General features: G+C 46.7%; 1 protein-coding gene across 13 annotated transcripts in view; it reads right to left on the bottom strand.

The window, feature by feature from the left end:
• Positions 1-1,556: 1,556 nt before the first annotated feature.
• The window catches only part of EIF4G3 (eukaryotic translation initiation factor 4 gamma 3), a 94,016-nt gene continuing 69,784 nt past the window's right edge, over positions 1,557-25,788 (bottom strand). For all 13 annotated transcript variants that reach the window (XM_048967340.1, XM_048967342.1, XM_048967343.1 and 10 more), the window contains 18 exons: positions 24,724-24,921; positions 23,886-24,032; positions 23,370-23,606; positions 21,516-21,620; positions 20,471-20,603; positions 19,312-19,406; positions 18,310-18,403; positions 16,400-16,517; positions 15,113-15,336; positions 13,663-13,778; positions 12,035-12,207; positions 9,956-10,081; positions 8,983-9,064; positions 7,094-7,192; positions 6,037-6,183; positions 5,034-5,115; positions 3,099-3,245; positions 1,557-2,578 (listed from right to left, as the gene is read on the bottom strand). In XM_048967340.1, coding sequence (XP_048823297.1) covers positions 2,397-2,578; positions 3,099-3,245; positions 5,034-5,115; positions 6,037-6,183; positions 7,094-7,192; positions 8,983-9,064; positions 9,956-10,081; positions 12,035-12,207; positions 13,663-13,778; positions 15,113-15,336; positions 16,400-16,517; positions 18,310-18,403; positions 19,312-19,406; positions 20,471-20,603; positions 21,516-21,620; positions 23,370-23,606; positions 23,886-24,032; positions 24,724-24,921 — 2,505 coding nt within the window. In that variant the 3' untranslated portion in view covers positions 1,557-2,396. The remainder of the gene's footprint in view (positions 2,579-3,098; positions 3,246-5,033; positions 5,116-6,036; positions 6,184-7,093; positions 7,193-8,982; positions 9,065-9,955; positions 10,082-12,034; positions 12,208-13,662; positions 13,779-15,112; positions 15,337-16,399; positions 16,518-18,309; positions 18,404-19,311; positions 19,407-20,470; positions 20,604-21,515; positions 21,621-23,369; positions 23,607-23,885; positions 24,033-24,723; positions 24,922-25,788) is intronic.

Below are 25,788 nucleotides of genomic sequence, written 5' to 3'. Positions count from 1 at the left end.
CTTCTTAACTGAACTATTTCACTGCTACAAACCATCGCATACCTACTCTTCTTCTGGCTCAAAAATTAATTTTTGCAAGAAGAGCACACAAACAACCCACAGCCTCACAAACCAAACCCAAGCAAACCGTCACAGGATGGTGAGCCCAAGGCTGGAGTTGGGGTGGAGCAGCTGTGGATGAGGAGCTGCTGGGTGTCATACAAGCAGGTACAGACATATGCATATATAAAGGGTGAGAAGTTTCTTTTCTTCTTTTTTTCTTCTTCTTCTTTTTTTTTTTTTTTTTTTTTTTTTTTTTTTAACAAAACATCAGAGAAAAGTGTTTTATTGTTACTAAAAAAAAAAAAAAAAAGAAAAAAAAGAACCAAACAGCTCTAGTGTTTGAGGCCATGGATTCTCCAGCTCAGACACATGGCATGGACACACATCGACAGGGAAAGCGTCACACAGACATCTCCCCCTCCAGCCACAACCAGCTACCCTCCTCCCTTCCCCTTGGTGATCAAGTAACATCCTTATGTAAGTACAGCAATTGTTTACATGTAAAAGTAAAATTAGGAAAGTATTTAATGTAGTTTTTGCCTCCCCTCCCCCCCCTTTTTTTTTTTGTTTTGTTATTGTTTTTAAGATTAAAAAGAAGTGATTTAGCAGCTGGAAAGAAAAAAAGACAGCATCACGTGAGCAGCTAGTGCTGCACAGACCACCAGCAATTGCTCCACAGGTTACTCGCGGTCCACGGACCACAGTTCACAAACTCCATTTCAGGGCTGCACAAACTCGATGACGGTAGACGCTTCTTCACCGTGAGAGCCAGCAGGTCATCTTTGGTTGTTGATGAGAGACAGCCAGGAGACTTAACGTGCTCAGCAGCTCCGTTAGCACCTGGTGAGCAGGCACCGCGTGGGGTGGCAGGGCCAGGAGGAGCACCGCGCCGCTGGCTGCGCTCCTTTCACCTCGTGGCTCTCATAGGTCGCGTTCCTCTTCACCCTTCTGCATTTTTGGGTTTCTAACGAGCATCAGGGCAGCCAGCAGGTGTGCTGGAAGCTGGGCAGCAACAGATGCACAAGCCGCGCAGCAGGGCTGTTGGGGTTCTCTGCTCCAACAGCTGCAGCCTCCACAGTCGCCATGTCGCAGGTCCCAGCACAACACCTCTGCTCCGAGCAGACGAGGCGCCGCGCTCACACAGCTGCCAACGGGCACAGCCCTGCCTGCAGCCCCACAGCACCGTGCTGCAAGCAGCTGCCTGCTCTTGGCCATTAAGTTCTCTCTGCAGAAGAAGTCTCCCAGGCAGCAACCCCCCACCTTTCTGTTGTTGCTGTAAAAACAATTGCTCTCACCCCTCTTTTTGGTCGACACACATACATACGCACACTATATGTACACAATTTGGAACTGAGGATCTACACAATGAAAAGGAAGCCAGCACCGCTGAGGTGGTGCACACATTCAGCAGCTGTCAAAGGAGAAGTCGTTTTACTTTCTTTTAAACTTGCAATGTTTGTCTTTATTTTTGTTCTTTATATTTTGAAAGTGAAAAGAAATAGTATCCGAGTCAATTTCTTTTTTTTCTTTCTTTTTTTTTTTTTTTTAAATATTTGTTCTATGTATTTACAAGCCTTAAAGTTGCTCTAAAGGTTCTGAAAGTATCACTAGTACGTTTTTTCCCCAGGGTAGCACTGTTTCGAATGAGTTATTTTCGGAGCACTCTGGTCCGCAGCCGTTTTCTCAAATTCACTTCCTTCCGATCCGAGGCTGTGCACTACGTTCTGTTACATTTCTGAAGCAAGCTGAGAGGCAGGCAGAAAAATCTGATGACAATTAAAAAAAAAAGATCTCTTCCTCATCTAGCTTACCCCAACCCCCTTGAAAAGTTTTGTCTATTTATCATGCTTTGAAACAAAACTGAGGTGCATACGAAGGGGAGGGAAATTTATTTCTCTGCTTTTGTTCTATTATACAATTTGTTTACAGAAACTGCAAATTTAAAAATTACACTGGCATTTGCAGTCCTTAAAATAATAAATTAAAAGTTTTAAACTTTTTTTTTTTTTTTGCTAAACAGGTTTGTTTTGCTTTGTGTATTTGAGTCCTCGTTTAAAAAGAAAAGAAAAAAAAAGATTAAAACAGAAAATATTTTCTATAAATAATACATGGATTTTGGTTTAGTGCTCCCGTCAGGTTTGAAGTTTACTGTTTTTTTTCAAGTACCTTTTTCCTCCATGATCACCTTTGTGTTTATCTATGTTACCTCTCCCACTCGTGCGTGTGTGGGGGACGGGGGTCTGCGCGAGAATTGGCCTTGCTGCACTGTGATTGGCGAAGACGTGAAACTCTTTAAAAAAATACTTAAATTGTTTTTTTTGTGTGTTTTTGTTTTTTTTCCTGTATTTTAAGTTTTAATTATCCTCCGACTCCTCTTCAGCCTCCCGTAGCCATGTGAAGAATGCTGTGACAGATTTCAGTGCTACTCCTTTCCCGTTCTGCTCTGCTGGGTCCTTGCTGCTTTCCCACTTGTAGAAGGCATCCTCTGAAATCACCTCCTCATCATACAGGCAATCGAAAAACATCCGCAACAAATCTGCAATAATGGAACCGGGGCAGAGAACATCTGTTAGTGCTGCGCGCCGCAGCCAGCAGACAAAGCCGCGGTTACGGATAAGGGGATTAATGGGGCCTTTACAGCAGGAGACACAAGCAAAAGGAAGACCTGCCCCTGGGTTACTGCTTCCTGGCTGCTCAGACACAGCTGAGGTGAAGGCAGCTCCCTCCAGATAGGGGTTAACCTTCTACTGTTCTTCTGTCATCTTTGCATTACAGAGATTTGTTTTTTCTTCTGCACAGCTCATTACAGGAGCAAGCAAGAGAAGAACCCACCTCTGGCCAAGCATTTGGGGAGCTGCACTTCTCTAGAAGCAGGAATCTGGACAAGCAGAAAGACTGTACACTGTGTTATCTCATCTGCCACGTACAGAGGTAAAATTTTGTTTCTGTTGTCAGGAAAAGCACTTCTTTCCAGACTCTACTGCCAGACTGCAGCAGAAGCAACTCTTTGTTAGGCTGTCAAGGGTTTAAATCCCCAGTACACAGACAACACTTACTGGGAGGCTGATCAAGTTTTACTATTGATGCTTGTAGTGCATAAAGTGCTTGTAGTTCCTTCTCTGTGTCTGAGTCCAGGTACTTGAGTAAGATCGGCACTCTCTGCTTGATAACAGCAGTGTCCACACGGAAGCTAGAAGAGTCCGCTGAAGGGAAGAGAAGAAAATAGGGTCAGCTGTGGTAGATGGCAGCAGGAGTAAATCTTTTATCATCTTTATTCGAACAGAAATGACTGGTACTGGTTAGCATGAAGACAGACAAAAAGATAAGAAAAAATAAGAAGTATTTCTGATCACTGGCTTTTTCTGGAAGTCTTGATTTTTATAGTTCCCCAAAGGCAGCTGCTATTTGTAGTGATCCTAACCAGCCTGCTTCGTCTGAACTGTGTAGCACAACTCACCCAGCTGGATGTTCAAACAATGTACAATGGCTAGTGCTAACATTTCAGCTCTATAGAAGGTTTTTAGTCTGTGTTTTTTTTCCCCTAAAAATACTAAAGCATAAACAGAATCATCAGTTGCACGTGACACTGGGGATCAGGAACATGCAAAAATACATGTCAGAAGTCCGTCAGCAACACAGATACATTAGCAGCTTTATAAGTAGATCAGACAACACAATTCAGTGATTTTTTGGAAACAAAAGAAAAAACCCTCTATTAGAAGCAAGGCCAAAAAGCAGAACAGAAGACGTTTCTGATACACTCCCAGCAAAGACTCCTAACTCTCCAACACCTGTCATAAAATCTTGCATCATTTCCCCGCTAACACTAGGTGGCATCAGAAAGGCTCTGCTCTTGTAGAAGAAAGGCGCTGGGCTGTGCCTTTCCACTCAGCCTTGCAGCCAGGAGGTGAAGCGTAGCCCATTCTCTCTGCTGAGCCTTGATTTTACAGCTAGGAGCAGAAGTGGGTGCTTTACAGGCACAGTTTTTTGCCTTACCAGACACCAAGAGTAAAATTAAAGAAAACAACGTGAACTGACCAGTCTGCAGAGCACCCCTGCGAGGCTGAGGCTCATGTGTCTGACTTAGGAATCCGCCACCTCCATTTCAAACCATACGCTGCAACTGCTGTACCTTCAAACCCACACAAATGGGTTTCTGAAAACACAACACGCTTTGGACACAAAACTATTAACAAGACAGTGATACAAGCCGGCTTCTGCTCTGAAACCCATGTTTCCAACTCACACATGGCAATCTCAGGGAGACCTCACTGCTCTCTGTAACTACCTGAAGGGAGGTTGTGGTGAGCTGGGGGTTGGCCTCTTTGCTCACGTAACAGTGATAGGATGAGAGGGAATGGCTTCAAGCTGCACCAGGGGAGATTTAGGCTGCAGGTTATGAAGTACTAATTTTCTGAAAGAGTGGTCAGGCACTGGAATGGGCTGCACAGGGAGCTGGTGGAGTCACCGACCCTGGAGGTGTTCAAGGAACGTTTGCATGTTGTGTTGAGGGACGTGGTTAAGTGAGAACTACTGGTGATGGTTGGATGGTTGGACTGGATGATCCTGTAGGTCTTTTCCAACCTTGGTGTTTCTGTGATCCTGTGATCTGCAATGGTTGAGTGCCCATGCAAGCTTGCTGACAAAGGAGTGGAAATGCTAATTACCTTAGTAATGTCTAGAGCATTTCCACCTTCCCTAGAAAAATCAATGAACAACCCGGCATTACTCTGAGTCACCTGCAATGTCTGCTCATGCACGGTTGCCGGGCCATGTCAGGGCCTGAGCACACCGTAAGCAGGGAAGCGCCTGGCCACTGCAGAGGAATGGGCGTCCTGCCCTTGAACACTAGAACTCAACAGGGTTCAAAAATCTTCCATGATAAAAAGCAGTTTCAGAGGGGAGAAAAAAGTGATATAAACTTGAAAAATTAGTATGTACTAACTCTTGCAAGGCCAGTTGGTGTGGTGTTTACATTGCAAGTTACTCACCTATAATAGCTGCTTTACAAACTGCTGTCATTAAAGCTCTAAGGAATGTAGGTGAACTCATCTGGCTTTCATCTAGATTAGCCTGAAATCAAGAGTAAATGGACCAGTTAAAAACATGCCAGTGCTTAAGAGGAATTGTTTCCAAATTCCACTGCTGAATTTGGCAGGAAGCTGAAGTTTAACAAAAGCTGCTGCAGTAAGAATCCAGTGCAAAGAATCATGTGCAAAAACTCAACTTTCCCATTCAGTTGGAAACAGCTCAGGTACACCAATATGCAACAAGAGCTCTCCTGTGATCAATGCACCAATTCTTCTCACAACTCATCATATGTCTTAAAAAAACCAAAACCAATAACTCTTCTTGTTTACAGTAGCCTTATACATCTGCTGTGTGCTTTTGAAACAAATTTTACAGAATGCTCCATGGAGGAGACTTGTTTGCTCTGCAGAAGAAGCTCACAGAATGGCTGTATAACTTGTCCAACACTACAAAGAGAGCTTGTGGGTGTCCTTAGATTTTCATGCTTCTTTCGTTCTGCTCTCTAACAGCCGCAGAAAATACCACTTCTCACCAGCAATACCAGTCCTCCAGCAACAGAAATAACTGGAATGAAGCTGACCAAGGCTTAGCTGTAAGCAGAGAGCTAACTGAATTGAGCTGAGTATTGTTTCAGGCATAAGATTCAAAATAGGCCTTAGATAACGCAGCCAGAGATACGGGGCAGTGCCTGAGATAGTCAGAAAGACACAGGTGAGAGCTGTAAATGCCTCTGACAGTTTCCCACCTCGGTGGAACAAACAGAGCAACAAGGAAGGGGCTCTGTGCCAGCCACTTGATCTTACAAGCTGTCTCCTGGCAGTTTTCCTTCCAGATACCTCAGGCCTAGCACTGTATAAATGTAAGAGGACCTGAGAGACTGTAGAGATACTCCTTTAGATGAGAAAATATTTACAAAAGCAGTTAATGAACTGTGTGCCTGGAGGGTGAAAACAGTCTTTGTACCTCTACCCAGTCAAAGATTTGTTCATCATTCGCCTTGTCCTCAACAATGAGTTTTTCTAGCTGCTTGTTCAGCTCTTCTGCGGAGAGTTCTTTCTCTGAAAGTGCTTCTGGGGAACTGGAACAGTCAGACTCCGTGAACTCCAACTTCTGCAACATCAGAAGTGATGATGAGGATGAGTTAAATAAACTTTTCTACATCAAGTTATGCCAAGTTGAGGCAGCAGGCTACACTTCAGTGTTTTCTGCATCTTTCAATGGCAAAGTTAACATTGCCATGATTTATACACCTTCTTCTGTTCCAAACCCTATACAGCATTTTACAAAAGTGGGAATTTCATTAACCAGCAAAAACAACCAGGCATCCCAGAACTACTCCAGCCCTGCACGACAGAAAGTCCGTGCTGCTCAACTAAAACCACAGGGAGCTGGAATGCAATTATCAGAGCCAGCATTTGCCCAAAAAAGCTGCAGCCAATGCCTCCGTTCTTGCAAAACATGACAGAGGATCTGCAGTGCCCCCATCCATCGCCAGGCTTTGGTGATCCATTTCATTTCCTGCAGCACAGCACATCTTAAGTGTGAAAGCAGGGCAGTGGGTCACCTGGGGCTCCCGAAGAAGACCTCCAGGTACTTCAATAGGAGCACAACCACCAGCTGCAAGGTGCCCTCTGTCAGCCTTGGTTCCTCTTTGTTGTGAAACTCTCTGGGATCATGATGCAAGGCGGGACCAGTGAATACATGCTACCATTTGTTCTGAGCCTTCTGCACAGTTTATCCTGCTTGCTTCAAAACTCATTCTGAGTTCATTCCCCTCTTTAGGAGAAATACATCTGCTGGCTAAGCCAGCTGGTGGGACATGCTTGCCTGGGATCACAGAGAAGCCAGACCTGCTGGCATTTCAGAAAGAGGCACTGAAATCATATAACCTCATTTCAGAGCTGGAGACACTTCATCCCACAGCAACTACACCTAAGAACAGGATTGGAAGGGGATTAACAAATGCAATACACAAATCAGCACGACAAAGCCATTAGGCAGTGGCTTGCTGTTCACTCACTTGTTCCATGAGAAAGGTATGTACATCCTCCCCTTCAGGTAAGTAGTCCTTCCAGCTGAGGCCAGTCTCCCTCCATAAGGCTCCCACTTTCTTATGGCTCTAAAATACAAACAGTTTGCCCATTTGAAAGACTTGAGAGACAACCATGAGAGCTTACACAAGCTGGAGTGGTGCAGCTGTGTCAGGGGAAATAAAGAACCATTCAGCTACAAACAAGATGCCTAGCAATTATGTGAAAATGTCTGGAAGTCCCGTGCAAGAGAAATCATATACACAACCCTGCCACACGTATAGGTAACTTGAAAGAGGTCAGATGCCATGGTGATGGGTAATAAACAAGGCACAACGTGACACGTGGGGTTTGCAACAGCTTCAGCCAGAGGTTACCTATGAGAAAGGACATGCCTGAGTAAGGCACAGCTTCCCATGACCACGACGGAGCTGGCAGACAGAAGCATGATTCTTCTGTCAGCAACTTCCTCTGTAACACATTGCCTCTCTGCCCTGGCGCTGGCAAATTAGCTACTTCTAGAACATTAGTATTTACATGGCTGTTTTCTGCTCACGGGTCAAAGCTCCCATTTGTACATAGCACCCAACTGTTCCATTTTGAGAATTTGTTGCCAGTGTTGAGGAAAATCTCTTTTGTAGCACACACTGTGCAGCATCTGCTGTGCTGACCCTTTGGTAGCCTGCCCAGCATGGCATGGGCATCATCCTGACAGGAACACAATCAGCTCTTTTCACTGCAAGGCTTTCCAAAATCACTGACCCCATAGCACCTGCACGCGGGACATTACTGCACAGCCCAAGTTAAATACTGATAAAAGCAGCTTCATTTTCCATTTACGAAGCAGATTACAATCTTAAATTTACAATACAGACTATTAAATGCTAATTGTGTGCAGTTCCTGCTACCACTCATCAGGATCTGGCTATTCAACAAGACTGCTATTGCATGGAAACGCCTGACTTGAAATAACCACGTCCACACACTGGACAAGAGAATTATAAAGCTGTGACAGAAATAGAAACCCAAGCTTGTCCTTCAGCCCCCAGAGCAGAGCAGCTCTCACAGAATGGAGGAGAAAAAACAAAATTCAGAAACAAACTAAACAAAAAACCCCATCACTGTCCAAATAAGCATAAGACAAAAAGACATCAATAAAACGTCACTGTTTGCACTGCTAGCCTGAAATGCTCTAGGCACAATCACCCCTGTTTAAATGCATGCTTAAAAACAACCAAAAAGGCAAGTGAAGGATTTTACAGAGTTTCAAATAGACACTATTCGAAGTGCATATTTAGCTGGATTAAAAAAAAAAAAGACAAAAATGGAGACAGTTATAGGGAAGCCACCAAACTGTTTGGACACACAACTGTGAAATGTGTAAGAGAGCTGTAGAAGTCACAGGGTGAAAAGGTGTCACTACCCCTAGTGATGGTGAGTCTTAAGAGTTGGCAGGTTTAGTTTGGATAAGCACCCAGAAGTCTGAGAGGCATCTGGAGCTTATCCGAACTCTCAGAACCTCTGCGGTCTGCAAGAACAGCTCTCTCGCAAGATTTCCGGCACTTGCTGCTTCTGGTCAGCCCAGAAATACCTTGGGAATGTCCCTCTTGCAGTATTTCAGCACTCTAGCTTCTGGAAGAAGCCAGGTGCAAAGGTACCTGCAAAAGGGAAAAGTGATGAGAGAAGAAAAGTTAACTCAACTTTTTGGAACCTCACAAGGCTTGGTTTGAAACTGGGGATGAAGAAGCAAGTTTTCCTAGGTTATCTGGAGTGGCTGCCCATCCCTAAGTATCTCCAAGTGGGAAACGTGAGCAGTGGTTTCATGCACTGACATACTTGCTGCCTCCAGCTCATAGGAACGGTGCTCCTGGACACTTACCATTTGTTTGCATAGAAGGTGCAAGATTTCAGCAAGCAAGACCCCGGCTCTTCCCACAGGAAGTAAAGGTTTGCTAAATTCTCTAGAATAAGAGAAAAACAGGTATATTTGCTTATAATCTTTTTTTTTTTTCCCCTGAAGACAGTTAAATGCTCATCTAACATTGCTCCAAGTCTGCAATGCAAGGCAAGGGACATGATCAAACTGAAGCAGGACAACAGCTGTAGCCTATGCCAGGGATACAGGATCTCATCTAGCTAGCACAGCTGATAAAACAGTCTTTGTTGATGCAAGCGTGCTTGCCACAACAGGGCTAATTACAAATACTTTCTTCATTTCTGCTCGAGGTCGTATCCATTCAACTTTTATGAGGTGCTGCATTTGGGTAGCAGGACCCTACAGGATAAGAGCTTTTGAGGAAAAAACAGTCACGATTGTCTCAATACTACTTACTTAAGAAGGGAACCATTCAACTGACTTCTAATTAATCTCCAAATATATAATGAAGTGTACAAAGCATAGGAACTCTGGTCCTGGGAGCAGTTTCCAGCCCTGCCAGCCAGGTTTGTGCCGGTGTTTCAGGCACTGCCCAGGCAGCTGTCACTGCACTGTGAGACACAAAGACACCGGCGTGGCACCTCGCTCTCTCCAAATCTAATTCTCAGAGCATCAGCGCGCTTCTGAATGGCACTGACTGTGCAGCACGGGGTAGCTGCTAGGTCAGCCAGAGTAAACAAGACCGAAATCCATTTACAGATAAAACTTTCACCCCTGAACCACGACTGAAGAGCAGCAAGCTCCCCACCCCAGCTTTTGGTGCAAATCCTCAGTCCCAAAGGATATGCAGCAACCAATAGGCGAAGGTGCACCTCTAACGTGGTCAGTCCTCTATCTGCCAGTAAGAACCGTGCTGTGGCACAGCAGGCAGACAGCTGGAGCTCGGCTGTCACTGAAAAAGAGCAGCACTGCTTACTGTATAAGTTCTCTCATAGAGATTCCTCCTTCTTTTAACATGGGGGTCACCAGCTCAGCTAGGTACAGCCATATATGGGGTATATCTATGGCCATGTCATCTGCCATCTCCAAGGTATCTGAAAACCTTTAAAAGAAAAGAAAAATGTTGGGCATTAAATACAACTCAAACTGAGATTTTTCCTGCAAAGTAAACCTGCATTTAAAAAACCCTCTGTTAAAAGCAAACCACAAACATCACAAGGAACACATCTGACATCTTATGCTTGCAAATGCTTTGAATCTGCCAGGGGCCGATTTCTTCAGGCAGTAATGTGGAAAGAGCATTGCCTTGTGTAAAACCAGCAGCTAGGGATGCTGCATCCAGAAAAACTCCATGGACAGCAGTTTTTATATCCCAGGAACATGCAAAATTTCACAAACAGAAGTACTTTTTACATTTACAAGTTCAAATAAATTGAGCCTTCTTAAAAAACCCAGGCATTTACAGAAGGATAAGGGGCTGGCTTCTTCCCTCACAAGCTATTTGCTCAGACCTGCTGAAGAATGGACATCCAGAACAGAAAACGTAGCAGGCTATTACAAAACTGTTCCCCAGCTCTGGATACAATTTCCAGCATAGCTCAAAACTCTCTTTCCCGATAAAAGCTCGGTGGGTGGCTTCACTTTCCAAGGCTGATACTCCTATCAGGATCAAGATGATCATTTTTCTGCTTCTCCTGCCTATTTTGATCATGGTTCACTTCTCTCTTAAAAGCTGTAAGATTCTGGAGTTCAACTTCTAAGCAGAGGCTGTCTCCTTTGCTCTGTTCCTCATGTCCTCTGCCACTATTCAGCTCTGGTTTGTTCAAGCACTTGGGCCAGCAGCTGGTTTCCTGTCATATCTCTCCAGACCTGTGCTATGACCACTACTCACCCCACAACCCCTAATTACACAGTAACTTGTGCAGCAATCAGTGTAGTGGTTTTCAGTGTTCTTCTCAGGTGCCCACTGGAAACCACAAAGGGCAGCTGCCTTTTCATCATCCTCAGGAGCTGCTGTGCTCTGTCGGTGCTGTTTCCAAACCACAACCCCACTATTTCAACACGATCCCGGGTTACTTGGCATCACAACTGCTTCTCTGCGCCCGAGGAAGCGCAGGAACGGCTCTTATCACAGTGCATTGCAGGGATGCATCACTGCAGACATCTCAGCCATCAGTGATGCGTGGACATGGATGCGGGCTCCCTGTGCACGTATTTTCTTATTGCTGCTCCATGTGGTTTGAACTGAGGCTGCCTCAACTTCTCCTCTGAGCCACTCGATTTCATCACGACAAAATTCACTGCCAGACATGATTGCAGGGGGAACACTGCTGCTGCTGTCAGCACCATGATGAGATGTGATTCAAAGCAAAGCAGCAAGACAGGGCTAAATACATAGAAATGTAGCATCTGAGAGCGTTATTTCATCTACCTGTTCTCCAGCTGCTTGTCACGGTTTTCCATTTCAACCATCCTGCTCTAAATCTTACCAAGGACAAGCTGGCACCCGGGAATCTCCGGGAACACCGATCCTTTCGCGACTGGATAACATTGAAATCCAGGCTGGGAACACCAGCTCCAGAGGCAGTTATCATCTGGGAGATAAAAGGAGCTGGTGGCCTGAAGCAGAGTTATCTGAGGAAAGTCTGTTCTGTCTGATACCATATCTGGGCAGGCACCAACGTCACATCAAGTTTTTATCTTCCTCCTCCCCTTTTGTGCACATTCGATGGCTCGCCAAAAGGCAAACAGTGACAAGCACAGTGCCAAGCAGAAATCTGAACACGCGCATTTAAACGTACACCTATGTATTAGAAATAAATACTTAAATACAAAAATATTTACATTCATTAAAAGCATCTGAAATGACTAAAAATGCACTAAAATATCTGTATTATTTGTAAGCACACCCAGGTGGAAATGCTGCTCCCAAAAGGACGTGTGGTGAGGGTAGGATGCCAACGCAAAGTGAGAAATCATTCTCTCCAACACAAACAGTGCTCAGCTGCACTGAACACGCAGGAAAAGCATCGGTTTCTATGTGCAGAATACAAACCCCTTGAAGAAATCCTGCTTGCTCAGCTTTCCTGACTGCACCAACTGATGTAATAACTGGCCCATGTGATCCCTGGTGATCTGACTCCTCTCCAGCGTTGACTCCACTCCCACTCGCACAAACACAGGCAGCAGGCTCTGGGCGCTCAGCTCCTCCACGCACTGCATCGCCTCCTGTTTTAACGACATGCAGGGTCATCTGCCTCAACTGCAAACATCAAAAGGTGCCAACACGAAACAACAAGCGGCGCAGGAGGCCTGTGCTGCCAGAGCAGGGTGTGCTGCGCAACACCTGGCACGGGGTCTCAGGACATCACTGCCTTTCAGTTCTGCTTTAGAAATAAACACGCAGCGAAGCCAAACCGGGCTGTGGAACTCTTCATAAATCACCACTGAAATGGCAGTCAGGAATCAAAAAAGGATCAAAATTACACTGTGCGAGCAGCAGAACTTTTAATACACACTCATGCTCCAGGGCACTGCTTGGCAGCTATGCTTAGGGACAGAGGTCGTTCTGCATGTCACCAAAATCCCTACCGTTCCACAACATATCAAGCCAAGTCCAAAACAGGACATCAGGTTAGCTTCACTACTAACTGGGCTGGCTGAACAGAAATGCCTACATTACAGCAACACACTGTACAAAAAAGCAGAAAACATGGGTAACGTTAAGAGGGAAATTTCCTCTGTATAAAGCTTTTACTTTCTAGCATGTGTATTTTGCAACCTATGCAAATAAAACACTCTTAAATATAGACTGCCATAGCTCTATTGCTTAGCCAAGTGTTCCATTAGCACAAGAGCTGGCCTATTAATGTGAGACAAAGCTGCATTTGTCAGAAACTTTGTCACCACATTTGAAGGGTGCTGAGAATCCAAAGTTATCAAAGTAACTGCAAACAAGCTGCCTCAGTCTGATGTACTTCTGAACAGTGTGAACCCCAAACAAACCATCATAAAGATACTCCCCTTTCTGATTTTAATTAGAAACACTACGAAATGCAAACAGCAGTTCTGTTTTAAGGCTACCAAGCTAGGAATATCCCTTGCACTGTCATTTCAAACTTTGCATGTTTTTAAATTTTATTTCAGCAAAAGATCAAACCAATCAGCTCTGCAGCAAATGTTCCCCATTCCTACAAACTCCCTGGACAGGCTCAAAATCCATTTACATGGGAAACAAAATTGCAACCTTTAACCAGGAAGTGATGACAGCTGCTCAGTAATCTCCAATGTTTATTAAAAATACTCTGGAGTGGTTCGTTCAATATTTAGTATTGCTTTATCTGCCTCCAGATCAGAGCAGCAAATGCTTTGACAACTAAATGAAAACCTCAGTTCATTTTCCCACTAGCTTTTCTGCTTCCAAAATTGCTGTATAATGGAGCTGCTCAGTGATTTGTGACAGATACACATACATCTTGCTGCTTACAACACACACACCAGCCCACCTTCCCTGCTTCTAGTATGGCAGCAAACACCCATGGAGCTGCTGCCACCCAAACCTCACAAGGTCCCACTGCTTCTGTGACCTCTGGGAGAACTGGGTACCACTGGTTCCACGGAGAAGCATCCTGAGGCCCCACAGCAGGAGACCTTTCTGCTAAGCAAGGATCTCACGTTGCTCACCTTAAAATCATTAATATGCAAGAACTCATCAACGATAGATTTGCATTTTCTCTCAATTTCCTCTTCTGATAACGAAGGCTTCTCTTGAACTGGGGCTGGGGGAGCTTCTGGCTTGGCTGGTGAAAGCAGAGAAACAGCATTTGGGAAAGGAAAATCAGAACCGTTTCCAAAGATGACAGTTTGAAAACAGAAGTCACAGAGCCAACTCTGCTGGCTGGCCAGCCACAATCACAGCAATCTTCACTGTGATGACCGAAACAAAGATGGTTTGCAAGCAGGAATGTGAGGGCTGCGCAGGGCGAGCTTCCTGGCTCCCCATCAGGCACGCGTCACCTCCTCCTTGGTTACATTCTCCCCTCTACCTTTCTGCAAGGAAGCTATGTAGTGATGTGGGACGCAGCACCTCAAAGCACTCTCTACCTGCATTAAATAATTAAACTTTGAGCTGTTACAGCAGTTCTGAGGGTATGCTGTACCTTCAAAACACACTGTGAGTAACACCCACAAACCCTCAGACCTTCCAGAGCGGGGTTTGTGTGTGTGCTGCGGGGGCAAAGATGTACTCCTCACAATTCCTACTGCAATAGCAGTTTCTGGATGCTTTGCATGCAAGAAGCAAAACCCAGTACTTACTTTTGCATAACTTATTGCAAAAGCTATGTCCACAGGGAATGCTGTCTTAAATGTCCTCAATACATCCTCGCTAGCAAATCAAGATCCAAAAGTGGGAGCTGCAGCTCTGACACAGCAGCAGGTCGACCCAGTGGTGCTAACACCACGCTGCACTGGGCCCTGCGTGGAACCAGGGCTGGCAATGAGCAGAGCTAAAAGCTCCACCTGGGGATTCTGCCTTGGGAACAACCAGTTCCCTCCTCTGCTCCGGCCTGGAGAGAAGCCCACACCCAAGGGAATGTCTGTGGGCTGGACCTGTGCTTGGTTACATCCTCCAGTTGTGCCAATTCTGTAACCAGCTGGGGATGAACAACCAACCAACGCAAAGGCAAAAAAAGAGGTCCCTCCAAGCACACAACGCGCCATACGCTGATTCTGCTCGAGCTTTGCCAATGCGCCTAATCACAGGAGACAAGATACACTGAGATGCTCCTTGATGCTGATTTTGGGGACCTGTCTCCCAGGAACAGGTGGCAACAGCAACAGGGCAACAGCAGGAAGGACAATGCCACGTGCTCGCGCTTTGTTGCTCCCTGCAGCCTTCCACTCCAAGGAAACACAAAGAGGAGCTGGTGGCAGAAGACGACGCTAAAACCTGTAGATATCAGTTGTGTTACAAACCTCTGGGAGGTTCTCAGCTATCACAGCGCAACAGCATGTCTCTGTGGGCCAAATATTCACACCACAGCACAGACCCCCGTCACTTCTACCTATGAATTCTCCGGTGAGCCTTTCCATGCATTCAGCAAGGTCCCCTGAGTACGGAAGAGCTGCTTACCAGACTCCTTGGCTTTGCTCCTCTCTGCCTCTGCGCTGTTCCTGTCCATCTCCATGCCGCCTGTCAGCTGCTTCACCGTCTCCAGCATCTCTCTCCTCTGCTCCTCCTGTGCCTGATTGTCGAGCAGCAGCTCCTTACTGCTGCTGCCCCGGAGGAAGGTGTTGGGGCGGGACAGGGAAGGTGGGAGAGGTTTATCGTTCTTCTCCCTGCCTGTGCTCCCGCGACTGCAGAACAAAACCACATGCACTTGAAAGCACAGTAAGAGTAACCCCAGCTCGCAGTCCTGGTAATGACAGATCCTCAGCCCAGCAGGACTGCTGTCTCAACTTCTCACAGCTGTAGCTCCACTGATTATAATCACAAGTCTCAGAGACACACAAACACAACCAGCACATGGAGCGGGCAGGCAGAGCCAGAGAACACGCAGAAAAGCGTGAATGTAATGACTGAAGTCATTACAGCACCCATTTTAAATGTGCAGTGGTGAAGTCTGTGATGTAAAGGCACTGTTTCACTGTAAGGCAGTGGTGCATTTCTACCCATTTATTGAAAAAGAACCTCAAACAGAGCCAAAATGGAACAGCCTCCAGGTGATGAGAGCTGCATGTGACGGAGGAGGGAATGCGAGCAAGGAATCAATACAACAGCATGCTAGCTGGTGTGTACTGCAAGGAAGAACTAATGACTCCAAATGAACCACACATTTACAAAGTGTGTCCCAAGGAAGCAAATTACTAAGGATTAATTCATATTCCATGCTACAGGCTGGAGTGGCTGCAGTCCTGGTGTGATCAGGTGTGTGAGAACTGCATGGCCTCGTGGATGCACGAGGCAGAGGCCTGGTCACATGGGAATGGGCCAGGGACAGCCAGAGAGCTCTAAGAGCCTTGCCACATTTGGGCAGGGCTTTAAGCACGTTTGTTGGATCAACAAATCCGGTGACCTGGCTGAACACATGAGCACTGCGTTCAACTCCTGTTTTTATCTGAACATCCCTGAATGCGTTGCAAAGCACTCACATGGTGTCCTTTAGAAAGGGTGACTGCAAAGTGGAAGCTGAAACGTTCATAATGCCTTTAAAATTGAATACCAGTTGCCTCTCGTATAATACTATGAAAGATGCATTTTAAGTCAGCTCAAAGTACACATGGGGAAAAATGACACCGCTGTTCCTGGAAGCTCCATGAAATTCTCATTGTTTTCATTCTTCCAGAAACTAGAGCAGCAAGTGAAAGAGCAAGCACACAGAGAGCAGAAGGGAAAACTCACTGGCAGGGCAAACCTTACCTCGTTAAGGCCCTGCGAGAATCTAGTTCTGAGGATGCAGATGAGGCAGATACAGATGAGACTGGAGGCTGCAGTGCAGAAAATCTGTTCAAACTAGTGGCACTTGGTCGTAGGGAGTCTGGGAGACCACAAAGACAACACAGAGAAGAGGAACGGCAAGGTCAGTAGCTGCCAACACCTCACATCACACAGGCATTTAAGCAGTTGCTGTTTTCAGAGCGATGGGGAGGGAACCAGTGGGAAAAGGCTGCTCCTGCTCCACTCGTCCTTTGCCTTTGGAGGCAAAGCAGAGGGACACAGCTGCTTACTGCTCATAGTGCTGGTGGAGCCTGCTCCATCTGATTGTTTAGAAAACACCCCAAATCAACACTCCCACCCTAAAGGAACAAATAAATAAAGCCATAGGAGAGACTCCTCTCTCAGGGTGAGAAGCAAGGAGGTTGTGCTGTCTGCCACAGGCAGCACTGTGCACTCAGAGGGGCACAGGTGCTAACCCACTATGTCACCAGTTTCTCCCCGGCTCTGCAGCTGCACGAGAGGAGAGGCTGTAAGAAACTCCTGTTGTGACAGGATCAGCACGACGCCCTGAGCTGTGTCAGCTCAGAGCCCCTGTGAACACCTCCCTTGCATCATTCAGCATCAGACCCGACTGCAGCACCTCCTGCAGTTTTCCTCTTCAGAGCTCAATAGTTATCTTGAGGGAGGTCACACGGCACGTGTGGGACAGCTGGGGGACTGAGCTGCACAATGTGGGTTTGTGAGAGGCAGGTCCTGCCTGAGCAACCTCCTGCGGTGCAGTGACCCGCCTGGTAGATGAGAGAAAGGCTGCTGATGAAGTCTACCTAGAGTTCAGCAAAGCTCCCGACTGCCTCCCACAGCACTGTGCTGGGGAAGCTGCAGCCCACGGCTGGGACAGGTGCACTCCTTGCTGGTAAAGAACTGTCTGAGGGCACAGGGAGTGGTGGTGAATGGAGTCACATCCAGCTGGCAGCCGGTCACAGCCAGTACTGCAGCTGAGGGAATGGAGCGGTGAGGGATGCGGTGCACAGCCCTGTGGGGAGCGGGAGCTGGGATGGGTGAGTCTGGAGAAGAGGAGGCTCAGGGGAATCTCATCACTCTCTACAACTCCAGAAAGGAGCTTGTGGTGAGGTGGGGTCGGCGTCTGCTCTCACCTAATTAGTGACAGGATGAGAGGCAATGGCCTCGAGTTACACCAGGCGATGTTCAAGTTGGATGTCAGGAAAAAATCCTCTGTGAAGGAGTGGAGAGGTGCTGGGATGGGCTGCTGGGAGGCAGCTGAAGCACCATCCCTGGAAGCGTTTAAGAAATACTCAAAAAATGTTTAGATGTCATAGTGAGGGACGGTTTAGTGGTAAAATATTGGTGGGAGGTGTGTGGTTGGACTGTATGATCTTGGAGGTCTTTTCCAATCTTGGTGATTCTATGATACTAAGATTCTATGACATCTGAATCCCACTTCAAACCATGGACGGTCCTCCTGAGGGGGTTCACGGTCATGTGCACTGCAATACACCACAGTGCAGGGAGTGCATTTGTCTGCTCCCACCAAATCTGCTCCTGGCAAGAATGACGACAGGACAAGGGAGAAAGATTGCAAATAAAAGAGGGGGGATTTAGGTCAGATGTCAGGGGGAAATTCTCCACTCAGAGGGCGGTGAGGCCCTGGCACTGCTGCCCATAGCAGTATGCATGCCCCATCCCTGGAGGTGCACAAGGCCAAGTGGGATGGGGCCCTGGGCAGCCTGAGCTGGTGGGGGGCAGGCAGCCCATGGCAGGGGTTGGAACGAGATGATCTTTAAGTTCCCCTTCAACCCAACCATTCTGTGAATCTGAAGGTGTTCTCTGACAGCTGGTAGCAACGCAGAGGGTGAGGATGTGTCCCTGCTTACCCATCTCGCTTGCCTTTGCTCCACCACTGCTGCCCTTTCCCCAGCTGCCCAACTGGGCTTTAGGCACAAGCTGAATCTTCTCATCTATTGTGGGCTGTAAAAAAAACACATCAGGACATATGGTTACAGGGGAACAATTTGCTTCTTTATTTATAAACGGAGTATTTACGTTGTGGTGAAAGTGTCCACCTTGTGAATACTAAAGTGCACTTAAATTTTGGAAGACTCATCTCTAGCCAAGAACAGAGGACGCAACCAACAAAGGTCACTACAAGCAGCCTTGTCCAAAGTGTCAGTGAAAGACATTCATCATGACCACGAGCTTTATTTCATTAAAAATTACTTAATTCCTCAAGGAGGAAAAAGTACCATATATCAGTTCTGGGAAGACATTTGGTTTGTTACGACAAGTAAAACTGCTCTACAGTCCACTCCATGTACCAGCAATGGCCCTAGGGTGAATCTGCACAGTAATAGGATTCAAAGGGCAAGGGGCTGTAGAATTTGGAGGGAACAGCAGAGTTTGACAAGAAGAGAACATTGATTTTACAGTGCTCACTAGGTAAATTTACTGATGAGAGGTTGTGATCCTGAAGATCTCTTTGTGTGAACTCTTTGCACCTTCCAACAATGCAGCAGCTGTGGACCTTGGTGTATTTGTACTGCACTTGCATTAAACAGAGCAGAAGGACTTTTCCCAGGTGAGCTGTAAGCCCAGACAAAAGCGGGCTGAATCTCTCTCGTGAATTAAGTTCTGAAGGTTGTTTTATGACTTCCACAAGAAACAAACTGAGCTTCATCTGCAGAATGACTGCAGTCTGTCAGGTTCTGCTTTGCTGTTCTCTGAATATCTGGACACTGAGAGCAAAACTCAGGCACAGAGCACAGGAACATCTGGGAAATGCCCACTTATGTCAGAATTCTGCTTGGTGAGACAGACAGATGCAACCAGGTAAGACTTGGCACCTTGTTGCTCTGAATGAGCCCCATGCTGTCACCCACCTTGGTGATTTTAAGGAACTTGGTAGGGTCCAGCACTCTGCTGTTCTTTGTCCCCTGCACAGTGTTCCATCCGCCTTCATCAACCCGCTGGACACCTGCAGACAACAAACACACCGCCTTCAGCTCGTCTCTGGCCCCATGGTGCCCCAGGGGACGGTGGGCGATCATCTCCCAGTTCAGGAGGAGGAGATAAAGAAGATGGCACGTTTCTGCTGAGCCTGACCGCAGTTCTGTGCAGAAATCACCTCCTTCAGAACGTCCCTCTGGATTAACATGACATCTAAATCTGCCTCACTACTGTTAAAAAACAGTCTTAACATTTAAAAAAAAAAACAACAAAACAGTATTTTTCAAGGCAGGTTCCTGTTTACAGAACAATTTCTCAGTTTGCTCTCATTCTGCTTCAGTACAGCTGCACATACTGTGTGTTAACAAGCTCAACAAAGGAGAGAAGACATGCCGTGGCTAACCAAAGCCTGCACTCATCGCACAGATTTCAGCAGTGCCAGAGACAGTCGAAGTGCAGAACCATTCAAACAGTTCCCTACCTTCTACAGACAACAATTTCAGGCTAATGGAAACAAAGTCTGTGTGCATTTTCTTCATGCTCTGTTTTCACAGAGGTACCACAATGCCTCAGAAACCAAGCAGGTTTGCCTGCTCTGGTCCTGTGCCTCTAAAAGCATCAGTTACTTTACATTCATCTTCAGGTAGTGTCAACTCCAAGGGCTGGTAGCAATTGAAGGTGATGCCAGAACACTTTCTCATGCAGAGTTAACACCTCACAACTTTAACTGAGAAAGACAACATGGTTACTCTTGAAATCCGATGCTGTTCTCTTGAAATTAAATGCTGCTGAAAACAAAAATGGACGGCAAATCTGGCTCCTGGATAGGAAGCTGTTAGCACAGATTTCAGGTATGGCTTGCATGAACATGAAACTCAAGCACTACTAGCCTGCAATGTTTATCTTTCACCAAGGGAGTTGAGCAAAACATGGCCAATCCATGGTGCACCTGCTCCTCTTCCAGCCCCAGCCACGATACAGCCCCAAATCCCTTTGCTTTTTGCATTTTGGCAAAAAAAGACTCCTACAGGATTCTGACCATGGTCACTGGATCTGAAATGACTGAAGAGAGAAACCTGACTTTTATTTTACCTGGTCTCCTCTTCTCTTTGGTCATGAGTTGTTGGACCTTCCTCTGTTCTTCCTGCTCTTCTATCTTGGCTTCTTTATGAATCTGCTCAATGGTCTTCGGGCCTTGGTCTGCTCTCCGTGAAACCCAGTTGCACTGAGAGAGAAACAAAGGTGCTCGTGACATTTCTTGGAGTGGAGCATCATCAATGGGTTACTTTGAGCACACTGAAGGAGGCCTAAAGCTCCCTAAACCTTGTGCCGTGTCAGTGAGGCTGCGCTGCAAGGGATTGCAGTTGGGTCATGCTGCTGACACGGCTATCCCAGCACCAAGGTAGAAATGCATGCTTCAGCACATTGGCTGTAACGTATCTATAGGGTTGAAGGCTGCAGTGAAGACCTGACTGTGAGGAGGCACGACTGAATTCCATACATTTTAACCCCTAGCACCTTGAACATTTCCAGTTTTCCAGTCTTTCCATGTGAAGAGAAAGAGATGGGCTAGAGGAAGGGTGCTGTGGTTCTGCTCTTACTACTGGCAGTATTCATTGGAGCCCCTCCTCCAAGGCTGAGGAAAAAATATGAACATCTGAAAATACAGAATTGACAGAGTCCTGGAACAGGCTGCCCATAGAGGTGGTGGAATCTCCTTCTCTGAAGATATTCAAGACTCACCTGGATGCCCTCCTGAGCAACCTGCTGTAGGAACCCTATGCTGAGAAGCCCTCTTCGCTGAGAGCCCCAGTCTAACACTTGGGCTCTGTTCAAAACCCTCACTTGAATGCAAGGGGGCAGATCCCTGCTCACACCACGCCTCACCAAGTGGTCTCCAGTTTGCTATTTCTGCAGCTTAGTTAGCTGAACCAGAACAGCCAGCATTAGTAAAGCAGCACAGCTGACTGCCAGCCCTGCCCTTTAGTGAGACAAAAAAAGAAGACAATCCTCATTGCCAAACTTCTGAATGACAAAGGGTCCAGATCTCACCCTGTCAATACTGCACTGCCTGACCTCCTGTGAGGGCAGTGCCAGGAAGGGAACGTGCTCTGTTACTTGCTGGGTTGGTACCTACCAGCCTTAGGTCTATCACATCCTGCAGCATGAACCGAATCCTTGAAGACGTTTTCCTCTCTTTCACAATCTTCTCCATCTGATTAAAATACTGGTCCATGCGAGGCTACACAAGAGAAACATCATCAGTGTATTCTGGAAGAAAATAAAAACACTCCCTCTGTGGGGAGGCAGTGGGTTCTGGATTGCAGCACCTCTGTGCCAGCAGCACAGCTGGGACCTGGCCTTCTTGGGGTACGCTTGGGCACAAAACTCCTGCACTGTCCTGCTGCTTCACCTCCCCAGCCTGTCCCAGTCTGGGTCAGAAGGCAAAAGAGGGAGCAGACGCACAACATGAAGCTGTTTCACAGGCGGAACTGTAGTTCCAAATCCAACATCATACCATACATTCCATCTTATGGCTTTTCCTTCAGAAAGTCATGAAGCAAAGAAGCCAAATCTTCACTAAAACAAAGTGGTGTCACTGCAAAGCCTTCACTAGGTCTAGATTTGGCCTGGCAGTTTTATAAAATGTTTCTCCTTCCCCTCGTTAAGAACCTGCTAAGTCCTTTTCCTCACACCTACATAAACTAGAATGTGGTTCCAGCCTTGCTCTGGAAAGTTTCAGCCATATGAGCAAAGGTTTCCAAAGGCACGAATGATGGGACAAATATTTGAAGTGGACTTTTCCCAGAAATTTTAATAACTCACTGCCACTTCAGCTTCAACAGCAACACATAACACAGCATCTCCTCCATGAAATGAGGGATTCTCACTCAATCCTGTAGGAAGAACAACCACAAGGACAGGACACAGAGGCTGCACACCGAGGCCGCCGTGACGCCATTTCCATGCTAACAAAGGCTGAAAGAGTGTCCAGGATTCATCCAGCATGACCTCAGCTTCTGCTCAGAAGTCAGACCCTGTTTTTTTCCCAAAGCACGTGGAGTTTTAAATCACTCTTTTTGGCCCTTTCAAAGCTGCACCAACAGCGCACACACTATTTCATGATGCAGGGTATTCAGTCTGGGGAATGAGCAGCAAACTACACAACTTCAGGCCATGCCCTACACAGCAGTTTGGGAAACTGCTTCTCCAAGGAGTCCCTGTGAGGATCAGGACTGACTCGCTGTGATCCCTGCAATCCAGCACTGTAAGAGCACTCCTCCCTCTGCAGAGCAGCTGAAAGCAATTAGCTCTGTTCATTTCCAGGGCTGAGTCTGACTGATTTCTGGCAAAAGCCTTCAGTGCTTTTTCATCCCAAACTTTAGCAAAGGAGAAGCAGATGCCTGTGCCAATAAGAGCTCACGGAGTGCACGACGCTCCCAGTTACACATACATTTGCTGGAGAGTCAGCAGGAGGACACTGGAGCAGTGCAGTTGCAAAACAGCTGCTTCATTTCAGCACAGCTGGAGATGAGGACACAGAATGAACGCACCCGCCAAGTTTCAGGTCTGGGGGTTTGGGCAGATCGCAAGGGTTTTTTTTAAATGCAACCCAAAACAATACATTTAATGGTAGATTTCTATAAACCCTCCATGGTAATGAACCAGTTTCATGTTTCAGAAACAACATAATGTTTTAGGAACCCACAGCACACACTGAGCACTTTAAGAATGTGAACTTGGATGAAATGCTTGGGAACAAGTTGCAACTGGAAATGAGCTTTGCAAACGGCACAGAATCTATGAGCCAGGGGCAGGAGGCAGCAGCAAGGCCAGGCGGTGACGAAACGTGCACAGAGGAGCAGATGATCTCCTCGTGCTGTACAAAAAAAGCCCAGAGGAAAAAAAGACCCTCGAACAAAAACACCCCACACCCATTTTTCCACCCCTGCCCATACAGCCTCATCTCTTGCTCCTGGCCCTGCCCTACCTTTGCTTTCTCAAAGTCCAAGTCCTTGCCAATGGTAGTCAGCAAGCGGCAAAGGCACTCGAGGGACTCCTCATCGTGGTTTTTTAGCAGCTTTACCACACAGTCATGCATGATCGCTTCCGTCAGCATTTTCAGTTTGAAAAGCTCGCCGATGAATTTTATATTCCCAATGGATCTCCGCCGCGCTTTGTCCTTGGCCTCTTCCAGCTCGTCGTGGAGCCGGGTCTTCTCCTCTGGCTGTAAAACACAAAAACAGCTCTAAAAAGCATGTTCAAAGAGCACAGGACTCTTTGAGAGCCAGTTTTACAATCACAGTTGCTGTTGCTCCTGTTTACTCTTTTTCTCCTAACAGCCAAAAAGCAGCTGCTCTAAACACTCATCGAGGCAAATATTTATTACATTCAGCTACAGCAACAGTGAAACTACTCTGATATTTCCCCCAATTGGCCGCAGCCTTCAAAAGAGATCCTTTTCTGAGGGCTCTCTTGAGTGTCTGTGGGGAAATACTCCACGTACAGTGGTAGCAGCTTCAAGCTCTTTCTGCTTCTTTTCAAAGACATCGTCGTCAGCCTTGTCCTTTTCAAATTCCTTCTGGCAGCGATTTAACAGCAACTTGCGGAAATTCACTGTGCTCCCAGGTTTGTCTGCCATGGGCACTTTCAGCTGCAGGAAGAGGAAGCAAAAATCAGCAGAAATACAGGTAAAGTCCACACACAAATGAGATCTGCCACAAGCCACCCATCACATTTTATTATGGACTTCGTATTCGGCAGAGCAACTTTGCACGGCTGTGACCATTAAGCACCACGCCATGATTTCCAGCAGTTTCAGATTCCATGTGGAAAGTCACACTCAAAATTTGGCTGACTCCACCTCTGCCTGGAGACAGATTACATTTCCATTCACTAAATCCTTCAAAAAGTCTCACTGCTTAAAAGCACTGCTATTGCACACCGAAGACCTTGGGGCCACGCTCCTTCATGGCACACCATGGAAATCATCGTGGGGGGAGGACGAGCTGGTTTGTCCCACAGTCAGCATCTGAAAGCTAGCTTGGCTCTGCACCTCTCCAAATGAGAGGGAGAAAACAGACTTTCTAAACATGATTCATAGCATCTCACAGCCAGGCACAGCAAAATGCTTGGTGTCCTCCACTCCAAGCAGTGTGTCACTCCAAGCAAAGCATGGCCAATGAACAAAGAGGAAGAAACCCGCAATGTAAATTCTTTAAGTTCAGAAATTAACATTCAATCTGCTCTTGCCATGCTTCTATTACTGCCCAGCAGTGCGCAGGGAAAAGGCGCAGAGCGCTCTCCCCAAGGAATGATTCCCACTGGCCTTGGACAGCTCTTACCGTCACGAGGCACCTGCACATGTTTGCATACGCCACGGAGAAGCTCGGCTCATCAATAGCCTTCTCAAAGACCAGGTCGATGACTCCTTTTAGCCTCTCTTCAGTATCTACTGTCAGGTCTGTGACTTGCTTCATAAGCTGATTGAACATCTGGGGAGTCAGCTTGTTCAAGATGCTTCGTACCTTGCGGAACAGCTCCTAAACAACAGACAAGCCTTGAGGAGCAGCACCAACCAAACAGGCACACGGTGGCTTTCAGGAATGAGCCAGGATGCATTTTGGAGGAGAACAGAGAAGAGGTGCTGCAGGATTTTAGAATGTTGAGGTACACCCCAACACTCCTCGCTGTGCGTTTCAGCTCCAGCCCTAAGCCAGCTATCGGCTGTCACAGCTCCTGGCTGCAGTGCAGGAGTTCTGGGAACATCTAAGCACTTTATTTTCAAGCACAACTGAGGCACAAAACCCTGCTGTCACTCAACTTCGTTATCAATTCAGCTACAAAACATCAAGTAACAGGGAGCGGTTACCTCCGCCCTCATCCAGAAGCAATCAACTTTTTCTGTATTTGAGACACTAAGGAAAAAACTGTCCTGACAGTAATTAGGTCAACAAAGCTCCTGCTAACCCCAAGGACAGAATCCCAGTGTCCTCCACGACTATCTCCACTTATCCTAGGAATTAGAAGCTTTACCGCCAGGCAAATACCTCACCTACAGTGGCTGCCCCATGGAGGGAAGGAGGGAGAGAGGGACAGAGAAAGCTTCAGAGAAAGTGTGGCTGAGCTGGGCAGCACGAGCTGGGGGATTACCACAGAGGAAGCTCAGTGTGGCTGATGCTTGGTACAGAAATACAGTCTAAAAGGGGATGAAAAGCAAGTTCTGTGCTGGAAGTCTGAGCCTGTTTGCTTTAGAATGGAGTCAGAAACATCTGACAGCATTAGAAAAACAACCCTGGATGAGAGGTAGTAGGTTGTCTGGTGTTCACAATTTAAGCTCTCCATGTACAGGTTTGCCATTTAAACTCTAAGAATAAAAACATGAAAAAAAAGATTAAGGCAGAGGAAAG

This window comes from Lagopus muta, chromosome 21, assembly GCF_023343835.1.
Source record: "Lagopus muta isolate bLagMut1 chromosome 21, bLagMut1 primary, whole genome shotgun sequence".
NCBI lineage: Eukaryota > Metazoa > Chordata > Aves > Galliformes > Phasianidae > Lagopus > Lagopus muta.
This window is presented reverse-complemented; position numbering and strand designations above follow the sequence as displayed.